This window comes from Lepisosteus oculatus, chromosome 1 (genome assembly GCF_040954835.1).
Source record: "Lepisosteus oculatus isolate fLepOcu1 chromosome 1, fLepOcu1.hap2, whole genome shotgun sequence".
Classification (NCBI taxonomy): Eukaryota; Metazoa; Chordata; class Actinopteri; order Semionotiformes; family Lepisosteidae; genus Lepisosteus; species Lepisosteus oculatus.
The window spans coordinates 41,300,981-41,313,660 of record NC_090696.1 but is presented as its reverse complement, the minus strand read 5'-3'; the positions used below and the strand labels follow the sequence as shown (position 1 = coordinate 41,313,660).

Here is a 12,680-nt window from a genome sequence, read left to right as displayed (position 1 = left end):
CATTAACACTAAAACTGTGATTCTATTCAGCACTTTACACACATGTCCAAGTATTCATTTTAATTATTTAATTATAAATAAATGTGAAGAATGTGAGTATTTTTTTCAAAGCCATTTCTCAATATCAAATTCTTCATTCTTAATGACAAGCTGTAAAACAGTGATTTTACCAAGCAATAAGCATTAGTTTTGTATCGTTGTTATTTTTTTCTGATAAAATCACAGTATAAGTCACAATATTTACAAGATCTAATTTATTAAAATAGCAAATAAAAAATATAGGGTTAAAGAACCTGGTTTTGAGGGAATCACAAATAAACATATAAAAGTGCAGTATACACAGTATACAGTACTGTACATGATTATGAGCACACTGGCCACTGCTAAAACAAATATTGAATACTGTTGTGTTCAAAGGTTAATAGTAACCGAACAAGCTGAAGGCTATATTTAAAAATGATGAATAATTAAATAAATGAACTTTAATTTTGTATTAATTAGGAAAAATACCAAACCATCATCCCAGATGGTTAAATAAAGAATATTGGAAGTAATGTTTTTGTTTGAGGTTGAATAAATCTAGGTAAGAGACATTTTTGGTTCATCTTTTTCCTATAGTTAATTTAACAAGAACTCTAAAATGCCTTTTTGTATTTTGTTGCCAAGTAGTGTATTGCTACAAAGATGCATAATCATCAGCTTTATAAATGTGAAAACATCTTCCACTCACCCTCCCTCACAAAGAGTAATGTGGAACAGAACTGTCAAGCAGTACATTGGCTTAATCTTATTTGGCTTAATTTTATTTTTTATATCGTTTTTTTTTTCAACTATCCGTACAAAATGTGCATGCATGTATTTACAGTAGCTGCATAACCATGAACACAGTACCAAACGTGTTATTGTTCAAATATTTATAAATATACTGTATGACCATCTTACCAGTAGTCCCAAACAACGCTCGATATAGCCTTCATTCCAGTATCAGCTTGAACGTACAAAAGGCTTGAGAGGAGCAACGAAAAGCTTCTTTTCATTAAGTGGTTAGCGTAGAGACAAAACGTTTAATAATAAAAATGCGTTTCAAATGCCATTGTGGCCTTTTTGCTTTAAAAAAACGATTTTACTTTGAAACAGTTTTACATTAATGGATATAATGACATTGGATGATAACTGAAGGGAATAACTGCATTGTACTGTACATCTCTCCCATGTACAGTATTCTATCTAAGCTTCCCCTTTGGTACATGAAGTCACACTTAATGTACTATATGCCGTTAGTGGCTTCACTGAGAATGTTTGACATTCATTCACAACAACAAAACCCATAACTATAGTTATCACCATAATAACACGATATTTCAAAATATTATTCTGCCATCCACTTTCATTATATAGAGGCCGATTGAAACAGGCCTGTTTTGTGCTACTTCGCGGAAATCAAATATGAGAGGATACTGCAACTCTTTTAAATCATTTTAGTTAGAATATGGAAAATGTTTTCCTATACTATATAAGATGTACTGTACAGTGCCTTACCTTAACACTCAGTTTTTCTTCGAAGGAGAAATTCGTTTAATTTTACAGAAACATTGTTGTGTTTGATGTGCCATCGTGTTAAATTTAAAGCCTGTGGTACATCCACCTTTTTGATCGCTTTACCTCCGCATTCTTTGCTATTGGTTATTCATAATCCTCCACCATTGTTCAATGAAATAGTTGAAACGCATAAGACACGATTTTGCTACCTGTATGTTTCGACACGGTTATTAAAATACATTTCGAAACATATTTTTACTATCTTAATTTTCAATGTTATAAAACATTTCATGTATATATAATAATTTGACGTTTTTGCTGTGAAGCAATTATCTGCATGATAAACTGCGATGCTGTGTAAGAAATGTAGAATTTGATTGTTGTTCTGTACGTTTCTGTTAAGTTGCATTAGACAAAAACAACTGTTTTGCAGATCGGATTATATCGGATTTGTCAGGGTTAATTTGCTGTCATAAATGCTATGATAAATCACAAGCTCTGGCTTTGTGGAGAGAATTATCTCATAACCTAAAGGCACACCTGTAGTTTATACATATTTCGATAGTTCTCAATTGTCAGGCCTCACAATTGTTCTGGGAATACAAGATACATGCTCATGCCTGGTTGAGTAAATTTACAGGTGAGGTTGGATTCTGTCCTCGAATTGCTCAAGTCTCAACAGATGCAAACTGTAGACATAGAGCGTGGTCCACAATTATTTTTTCAGAAGGTTGTAAAGATGTATGCAAATCAAGTTAAAAAAATGAATTACTCGCATACTTCAGATGCATACTATACAGTTTTCACAGCGACTTATTGCGTTTAAACAGACATTTGCATTTTATTCCTTTGAGGAAAAATAACGTGGAATAACAGTGGAATCAGTGTTTAGAGCCATTTATGAATATAGACCAGATACATATGGAATAAAAAGATTCGCCTAATCAGCAATTCTCAAACTGGTGAAAATAAAACGGGGAAAATAAAACACTTTTTTATACACACTATCTTCTTAACTATTAAAGGGGGTATTTATCCCCCCCCCCCCCCCAAAAAAAAAAAAAAAGCTGTTATGTCGTGACAGCTTGGCAGAGAACAGTTTTATAACAAAGTAACAAATTTAACATTTCCTCTCAAATACATGTTCGTGCTTATTTCTCCGCTATGAAGAAATCAGCATGAAGTCAGCATTTTCTTCTCCTTCATGTCTAACCTAATGTCTTTTCTTTAGGATTTTATTTGGCCGCTGGGAAATTTTAATCTGCCTATAACCACGAACTACAGTATTCCTGCATGTGCAAATAATTTATGATTTCTTCCTCACAGGGGGATGCCGATGCCAGATAATAAAGATTACATTTTGATATCTGGTATTTAATTGAATATGTATAGGCATAAAGTTCAAAGTGGAGCTCAGATATTGTATATTTGATATCTAAGGATTTGGGTTTTGACATTCAAACTTGAACTTGGGAGTCACTTTCCTCAGATTTATTCAGCTGAATATCCAAACACCGCTACCTCGGTGTGGAGAAATTGGATGAAACTACAAAACGTAGCTAAGTTGGGGTTTTATTTGTAAAATTAATACATTTTAATTTGAAATGCGTTTACTTTCTCACTTCTAAACTGTCTTATTTCATCATTGTCTTCACAATTTAAGTCATGCAACAAATTGTGGTCTGAGATCCGGCGGTTTTTTACAATAATAAAGGTGAGGGATTTTAAATCTTTAAATGTTCTTAAATATGCAAAACATAAGCTTGAATATACATTTGGAAAATAAGCATTCCTGTATCCTTATAAACGCGAGTTACGAGCTTACATAATCACATTCTTATTTTTCTAAGCTTGTCTTAAAATACGTACTGTGTGGTTTAATCTTTGAATTAAATTGTTTTGAATCTGTTATATTGCAATAAAATATTTATTTCAGATCTTATTACCTCAATGAAGACACTTAAATACAAATCTGAGAATTTCACATTTGTTTTTATATGAAATGCCTTATTCCCTCTAGAGCTGCTGATGGATAAACCAGGGGAAAAAGAGGTATTAACCACTTCAAAATACACAATATTTGGAAGAAAAACACATGTCCTTAATAAAACTATTGAAGATGTATGAACGCCATTATTAGGTAAAATAATAAAGTGCACAATAAAATTATAATAATTACTGTACAGTTTTAAAATTAGATTATTTTAATAAGTCAAGACAAAGTGTAAATAGTGTTACCTGGCTGGGTATAGGAGGCAAGCAACAAAGGTCGGAAAATTAATATAATACACAATATAGTTTTAAAAGACATGCTCAAAAAAAGTTTATACATTCATTTTAAATATATAGCAAATAGTATTAATTTAAAAAGTAATCTTTATTAAAATTCAGTTTATATAAATGCATGCAAAGAGTTTTAAACTGATTGTCTTTGGCTGTGTTCAGTACTGTAAGAAATATTTAATAAATACGGATGTAAACAAATCGTAATTGCTGTTCAACTGACACCACATACTGGTTAAAAAAATCAGGAAAAACTATGAGTTATTAAAACTATGTAGACCAAATATTGTTCATCCAAACATCTGTACCCTAACTTACCGTTGTCTATATAAAAAGGTCATTTTCAAAGGTTTCAGGTGTAAATAAACAGTCACATACACTCACTTGTAAATCCAAAATATCAAAATTGTTTACGAATAAAAAAGAATTTAATATAGATATACTTGCATAACTTTTGTCGGGCATTTTTCCATATGTGTAACATTTACTTTTTAATAAAAATGAATTGAGAATCTGAATGTAATATAAACGAAAGATAAATGATAATAATAAAGCAGTTGACAACTGAAGCCATATTGGTGCGAAATTCAGTTCGTCTTCCACATGCAACTCAAAAGTCATACATCTCCATCGAAAAGACTGAAATATTTGCTTGCGTTTGAGAAACATAGATAAGAAGCGCTACTTCCAGGATACATGACAGGAAAAGGCATTGGTAACAGACATCTACCCAGTATATTGTTGTCTTTGTAGAGTGCTGGAAATTGTACAGTCTTTCCCGCATCAGCAAAATGGTCAGCAGAACTAGGGCCTTCAAGTTCTGTAGACAACTGTCTTTTCAATTTATTCCTGCGATTCTGAAACCAGATTTTAACTTGAGTTTCGGTGAGTTGTAAAGAATTCGCCAGACAAGCCCTTTCTGCGCTGCTCAGATATCGTTTCATGTCAAATGTAGATTCCAACTGAAAAATTTGTCTCTTCGAAAATATGGTGCGAGTCTTCTTTTTGGTCATCATTTTGCTTTTCTTGCTGCTTTTGTTATGTGGAGCCCCATCGTCGCAACTGTCTGTGCTTTCAGTCCTCGGACGTGACTCCCTGATGTTCAGAGCATCTTCTCTGCAGACAGTGAGGTTATGAGCAGTGGCGTTACAGACTGAGTCTATCTGCTCTGTGAAATTAAGTGGTAAAATATAATTCAGTACATTCATTTTATAACTGTTTTTCCAACTCCCTCACATACATTAATGTATTTTATGCATTCGAAAAACTAATTTAAATTAATTAAAAGTCGCCATGCAGTATAACAGTACCTAACTATGGATTTATATAAGAAATATCTACTTATATGTTGTTATAATAATAAAATAATAATAATAACCTGTTTCTTTGAGTGCATAGTCGACTTCATGTCTGTAATTCACTTCTTGGTCTTCGAATCGGCGATGTGAATCATTTTTGCTGTCCGTCGCTATCTGCACTTTGGGGCGAGAGACGTCTAGATCTTTGCTGTTTTGCTTGAGATTGAGAATATGGTCAATGGTGAATTTCAAAGAAGCGGTTCGGCATTGCACGTCTTCTTTGCTCATATTCCCAGACATTTACAACAGCAGCCTCTGCCTTTGGAATTATCGCCGTGTTTCCGGATAACTGTAGCGTCTTGATACTCCAAGCACCATTGCTCCAAGATTAGAGCTGCAGCACCAGATGGCTGGCAGTTATTCAATGAACCGGAAGAGCGTGGTTTTGCAGCTATCGATTGGCCGAATGGTAAACACAGTGTCATGGCCAATAACAGAAGAAGGCGGGAGCTAAAAGCTGGCGTGTTTTAACTGCTGGTGGAATGTGAGCTAATATCTTCGATATTTTTACTATACGGGTGAAGATCGAGTATAAAAAAGGGTATTATCCGGATATTTTAGCCATATAGACAGAAAAGATAGTATTGCATGTGAAGATTGGTTAAATCATTCGTCTCTTTGCCTATTTAAGTTTTAACAGTCTCAGTATCGGGTTTTCGAATTCAATCGGTGAAGTAATTTCTCAGTTCTCCACCTGATCTGCTGTCGCAGAATGTCTGCTGCGTGTCTCCATGGTTGAGCTCTGCATTTCAGTCATGGTCAAATTGGGTCCCTTTCTATATGTAAAGCGCTTTAGGATTTTTTGAAAGGATGAAAAAACAACATTGTTACCACTTCTGCTCCTCTTCGTAATACCAACATTACACGGTGATGGGTACCTAGAATATTAGCCTACAATAGAAAATACATTTCGCGTTTAAAATCGTTAACTGACTTTGTCATAGGTTAAAAGGTCAAGTAATCATATAGTTACAGTAGCGACACGAAATTATATTTTGTTTTACGTCTATTGTGCATAAATATGAAATTAGATACTTCTGTAATGTATTGATTAACTACCTATGAATTGAACCCCTAAAGTATAACATATCCTAAAAAGGGTAATGAAAGTTCAGTTCTGGTCACTACTAAACTACAGACATCTGCAGATGCAGTGGCCTTGGATGTATTAGTTATGATGATATTTGCATTGCAATGGCTTGTTATTGGTTATCATTTTCAACTGGCAGATATTACTAAGAACAATAACGAGTACGTATATTAGTAACACTTTATGAAAAATGACCAACGCAGCGCAGGTACATTCAATTTAAATAGTGTTGATAAAACTGAAGAAGCTGTTATTCATGCTATACTATTCTATAGTCACAAATTACTCATCACTGTTGTAACCGAATCTCTGAAGGTCAGATGTAACAATCTGTGATTCCTACGTTTTTCTATGTAGTCCTCCTTTCTTATTTGAAAATGACAACGAAGTCTATTCGTTTTGTAATTAACACCATCACCAGAAACTAACATGCATCTAGATAAAAAAATGTCATTATTAATACACGGAGAGAGATAAAACACCTCACCTTTGTCCACTGGAAAGATGGTAAAATGGGTGTAATAATACTACTAATAATTGTAAAAATGATTTTTATTTCATTGATTTAATCAATTTTTTTAAAATCTCTCTTATCACATTGTAGGACTACTTCTCAGTTCAAAAAACAAACAACTGTAGATGTAATTAGCTGACATGGAACTTTACTTTCAACTTAAAAATTCGTGAATATGCCGTAAAACTGCAATATACAGTAGCAGGTGCTTATATTACTAACCTGTACAAAGGAGACAGAAGAAACTAATTCGTTTTGGAATTTGAATATTACGTTTTGTATAGATATTTACATCTACACAGAGTCTCTTACATCTTACATACTTTCTCAAAACAGAAAATAATTCTAAAATAGTATGCTTTAACCACGACCCTAAGTAACTTTTATTATTATTTTTATTTATAGAGTAGCGTACTTTTCACCGATTATAAAAAAGTGACCTTTTAAGTTCTCTTAACTTGAATGTGCATATTCTTAAGGCTTCATTGGACATATTAGCTCTTTATAAACTATATATTTTAAAACCAAGATACATTTATATATTCCGAATTATTACTAATTACTATACTTAAACTACAATTGCTACTGACAGTTCTGCTACAATTTTACGAATGGGAAAGCCACGCGTTGTCAGGAACACAGGGTGATTTGAGGACTAAGGAGTGATTCAGTCACATACCCCAAAAACACAAAATATGACGCAGTCTTCTTTTGCAAATAACATTTGTATACATTTTGCCTGAAGTAAACACATAGCCTCTACAGTAATTCTCTTCCCAGTGTAAGCGATAACCCGCTTCGCCTTTAAAGGCGAATTAGTGTGTTGCGCAAATGAAAATATTGTTTTTGTCCAAGAGAAGGGTAACTCTAAGTGTTTATCAGCGTTAGAGATATAAACTAGTTCTAATTCTAAGTACAGAACATATCTAATGCTCATTTCTTTGATTTGAGTATTTCAGTATTCAGTGAATTGTAAAATTAGAACCCTTTTTAGGTATGATGTTCTAGTTGACTCTTAATTAAAATAATAGTTCTCACAATAAAGGAAACACCTGTATAATGAGGTAACAACACTTATTTCCACTCCCTTTTTAAATTCCGCGTGTTCAAATAATAGTCTCGAGACATGAACAGAAATAGAAGCAGCCTTTACATCGATTGATTTTCGTTTACATTATGGAGTATTCATTTATAACTGTATAACTGGACAGCCACATCTATCTATGGTGGTGAAGACCTAGTGCTTCGTTTACTGAAACCACTACCAAAATCTCGATCTTTTATCTGTTGTTATTCTAAGATGTAGAACTGTTTTAAATCAAAACTTCAACCTACTCCTGAAATGCAAATTGAAAGAGTAATCCTCGATGACTGTTTTTTTCCTTGCCAAAGGCTTCTTCCTTCTGCGTTGTGGTAACTAGTCATCATGTAATTTGTGATTGGAAGTGGGTCAAGAGTTTGATTTAATCTGGGCCTTCATCTATAATGTTCTACAGGAGGTATCACTTATGCTTTGAAACAGACGTCTAATAGATCTTATTAGCATTAAAGAGAGAGATTAACTAACGCATTAAAAATATATCATAAATCAAACGTGTTCAATAAAAATAGCAATTATAATGTACGGTGTTAAATGTGTGCTTAAAGCAAGCGTTGGATTTGAAAAGATCAAAGTAGAATGACGAGTAACAGGTATATACGTAAATCATCATATTTGATAAGTATTTTAACTTATTTATTGTTATGCCTTTGCACATGGATATCCAAATCACATTGTTCCCTCCAATTAATCCTGATCATTTTGAATTTCGAACTAAACCTGAGTATAGATACTGTAAGTAGCCTAGCTTGTTGGCTTAGAAGTTACTGTACAGCTACAGGCTGTAGTTTTAGTTTAAATAAGTTGTTGAACTATTGAAGGACCCTAAAAGGATAATCATAGGTATTCGATAACTTCCAATGTTTGGCTATAAATAGTGTAATTCACGTGCACATAACTTCAGATAGAAAAACATTGTGGTGTCTGTGTTTCAGATAACTGCCGTACGTCTAGAAAATTAGAAAATGCTAAAAACATTTAACCACCTGGAAGTTATCCTGTGAACCACTGTTCAGTATATTTGCTGTATAGTGTGCTTTTAAAATAAAGTATCGTGTGCTTAGATCCCGCTTTTAGTTTGAGAAACGTGAACTGAATTTGCAAAGTGGATGAGCTTCGGAGCCTGTTTCATATTACCTCTTTGGGTATTCATTATTTTCTAAAAGAATATCTTTTTGGTTTCCAGAACTTAGTATTTTATTCAATAGCGTTCAGTAGTGAACTAATTTTACCTCTTACCGTTTTATCTGAGAGGCTTTGTGCTGAAACAATACGGCCTTTAAAACTTAGTGAACAAGAAACCAGGAACAGAAATGATATAAGGGATATTAACACTTTACAGTGTTAGTGCTAAATCCGACGCTGGCATTAGAAACAAAAACACCCAATGGAAGGTGTTGAGAAATACTGCAGTGTATCGCGCAGAACATACTGTATGGCTTATCAGCAACTACAGCAGAGGCAAAGGATTTATTTTTTTTTGTGTTGAAATAAAATAAAAGACAGTACAATTATTTGTAAATTATTTATTTGTAGCTATTCAGTCGTGGATACGTGACAAAATTGGAAAACAAGAATTGAATAAAGTTTTTTTTTGTAAAATACTTTTAAAGAATCCCCTTCGTAAGGTAAAAGGCGTGGGCTGTGACCCCGTATTGATCAGAATATTACCCAGAATCTTGCCCATAGGTAAGATGTAATTAAAAAAAATTAACAACAACATATTGCTTAATTTATATATCCATGAGGATTAACAAGTTTTAAATTAATGTTATAATGTATTGATTTATACACCTTTTTCACTGTGAATGCAGCAAACAAACGCAATTTTCTGCATCACTATACAGTGAATTATTGCACGTCTCTGATTCAATAATAAATCCACCAGAAATATTTGAAGTGTAAATATTATGTATTCTTGTTATTACACAAAACCTGTCATTTGTGACCTTATAAAGGACATTGAAGAGGGGAAAGCTGTAACGGGGTAATTCACAGTACTCGAAAAGCCAACTAATGGTGGCGACACTTGAGGCACACTAAAACCCAAGGCAGGAGGAGTTGAGTTTTCGTGGTATAAAATTGGAACTCTGACAATCCTTTGAGCCGAATGAGAAAGGTTCGCTGCTTCCAAATCCGCCGCTAATTGTCTTTTCCATTTGTTCCTTCTGTTCTGGAACCAGATTTTCACTTGAGTCTCAGTCAGATGCAGCGACGCCGCCAGTCCCGCTCGCTCGGAGCTGCTCAAGTATCTTTTCATGTCAAAGGTAGATTCCAGCTGGAAAACTTGACTCCTACTGAAAACTGTACGAGTCTTCTTTTTTCGGGCAGATTTCTGTTCTGGGGTTTCTTGATCAGGCAATCCGTGGAAAGTATGTAGAGTATCATCCTCCTTTCCGTCTGCTGTGTTTTCCTCCTGCTTTCTCTCGTTCCCTTCAGTGGGCTCAGAAATCCCTGGAGAATCCCGGTCGCTAGCTGTTCCAGAGTAGCAAGCGTCATCTAAACTGTGATTCTCCTTTGGACCTGAAATGATAAATATGCCATTTATATATATATAAAAATATTCGTAGTGGAAAAGGAACCGCGACGCAACGCAAATGCCATTAACACATCTTTAAGGATAAAAAATAGTAATATAAAAGCGACCATTAAGACAGCCGTGTTGAAAATGTGCTGTCTCGAAAATAGTGATCATGTATTTTTTATTTAAAAAATAATTATACGCAACTCATATGGGCCTAAATAATAACCTAACTAAATGTGGCGTCGATTGGTTTAATACATATAATTTAATAACAGGAAAAGGAATAATTCTCTAAATGTAATCGTAATTCTAGAGTGTAAAATCTGATTTACAAGACAATGCTTAGTCCATTTTAACTGTATAACAATGTGTCCTAACCTTGATATGCTAGCATAAGCTTTTGAGTTTGGCATTTCCTCAAATCCACAGAACTATATTTTAAAAAGCATAAATACTGTAACCAGTTGAATATTTACTGTAGGTCCTTAATATAATTAGTAAAGCCTTCATTCCAATCGTGCTGAATTTGCAGTATTTACCAAGAGTTCACCCTTGCTGATTGTGAAGGTTTTAATAAACGAGGTATAGCCTAAAGGAAAAACTGAGCAGCACAGTCCAAAAAAGATTATTGTTTATTCCGTTTGGGAATATTTAAATACAAATGCAACGTGTAATGCAATAGCAACCTGCAGTATGTGCATTTGCGGCATGGTTATTAAACTGATGAAGAAACAATTAGGCTAAGCATTTGTACTCCAAACTGTACTGGATATAAAATATGTAGGCCTTATATTTCAAGAATACGCAGACTTGCACGTAAACATTTTGTCTTTTAACTCCATATTTCTGAAAACGTGAGGAAGAGGTGTGTGTGTTTTGGTGGTAGGGAGGAACATTGTGATCTGCTTGAGTCAAATCAATAGTATGCTTCTCTTTTTTACAGTAATATAGAAAACTTCAAATAAATAAAATAAATGAACAATTTACAAAATTATACTTACTCCCCAGTCTTTCGTGTGCTGCACAGTTCAGCGATGCTCTTCTGTACCATTCCAAAGGATAGATCCTCAGAGGACAGTTCTGCGTACTGAATCCAGCATTTGATACTTGACAACAGATTTGATTGCAATGGCTGACTGCGACTCCGCTGTGAAAAAACATCTCTTTACTGCAGTCGTCTATATTATCGTGAATTGTATCCCTCGTCTCTTCTTTTCTGTTGGATCCTAGCAAATTTTCAATAAAAAACGAGGAAACCCTCGCAGATGTTGAATTCTGGCTCTCCGCCGCTTTGTCAGGCATGATGTCCGCTTTAATTTCTAACTGGCCACAGTGTTGGTCTTCCCTTACTTCGGTAATGATCTTTTCACTTCAAATACAAAAAACGCATTCCCTTCTGTACGTCTCGCCGTCTTTGATTAACCATGTCAACTATTTCCTAGGATGAAACCCACTAAAATAACCACATAAAATTACAGGCGCCAGAAACTGGGAGACAGCGGCAATGCTGAAGTAAAAATGTCAAGCAAGTTAAACGCTTAACAAGCAAATAACATTCTGCGATTGGACGACCACAATAGCAAATGGGATTACTCAAGAAAATAAGGGAATTACTTGCAATGAGTTCACTACTCTGTTAGATAGTGTGCCTTGGGGGGCTAGAGAAACCCTGTCAGTCAGGGGCTTTATTTAGGTCAATTAGGGAACAAATCAAAATACAGATAGCGGTGTGTAAGGCTCAAATTCCACGTCAAGTGAAAGAAAGAGGTTTAGAAGAACATGATACAGTACCTCCTATTGGCTATTTGTGTCTTCGCATCCTGTTATTATTTCAGAAAGGAAAGCCGGAGCGAGGTAACCCAAAGATGCTAAAGACTACGTTTTTTTTTCTTTTCAGCGCTTTCAATTTTTAATAGTCAGTAAGAGGTTTTTTTAATGCAAGTAAGATACTTTAGACATTCATCAAGGCATTGTAAAACCATGCGTTGTATGCTATAGTAATTACATCCCGCAAATGTAGAGCTTTTGACTTTTTTACATTGTAGGTATAGATTGTAGGTCTAGATAGTATTTTTTGGAACTGAACTATAAACATGGGTTTTGGAGCAACAGCTCCAGGAAAAAAAAAAAGTTATATTTTCGTAATTCGGTGCATTTTATAAACTGTAGATAATCTTATCAAGATACTAGTTTAAGGGTAATATGCTAACTGAACCTCTGTATGTATGTAGAGATGTTGTGTGTTGCCTGTTTAATCATTGCTACACATTTTA

General features: G+C 34.3%; 2 protein-coding genes across 2 annotated transcripts; both read right to left on the bottom strand.

Moving 5' to 3' along the window:
• Window positions 1-2,662: 2,662 nt before the first annotated feature.
• On the bottom strand, window positions 2,663-5,518 carry hmx4 (H6 family homeobox 4). Its single transcript, XM_006629683.3, has 2 exons — window positions 5,201-5,518; window positions 2,663-4,990 (listed from the first exon to the last, which is right to left on the bottom strand). The coding sequence occupies exons 1-2, from the start codon at window positions 5,418-5,420 to the stop codon at window positions 4,440-4,442; spliced, it is 771 nt and encodes a 256-aa protein (XP_006629746.2). The 5' UTR covers window positions 5,421-5,518; the 3' UTR covers window positions 2,663-4,439.
• A 3,904-nt stretch (window positions 5,519-9,422) lies between these two features.
• On the bottom strand, window positions 9,423-12,176 carry hmx1 (H6 family homeobox 1). The gene is made up of 2 exons (XM_006629684.3): window positions 11,409-12,176; window positions 9,423-10,406 (listed from the first exon to the last, which is right to left on the bottom strand). The coding sequence occupies exons 1-2, from the start codon at window positions 11,707-11,709 to the stop codon at window positions 9,808-9,810; spliced, it is 900 nt and encodes a 299-aa protein (XP_006629747.2). The 5' UTR covers window positions 11,710-12,176; the 3' UTR covers window positions 9,423-9,807.
• Window positions 12,177-12,680: the final 504 nt, after the last annotated feature.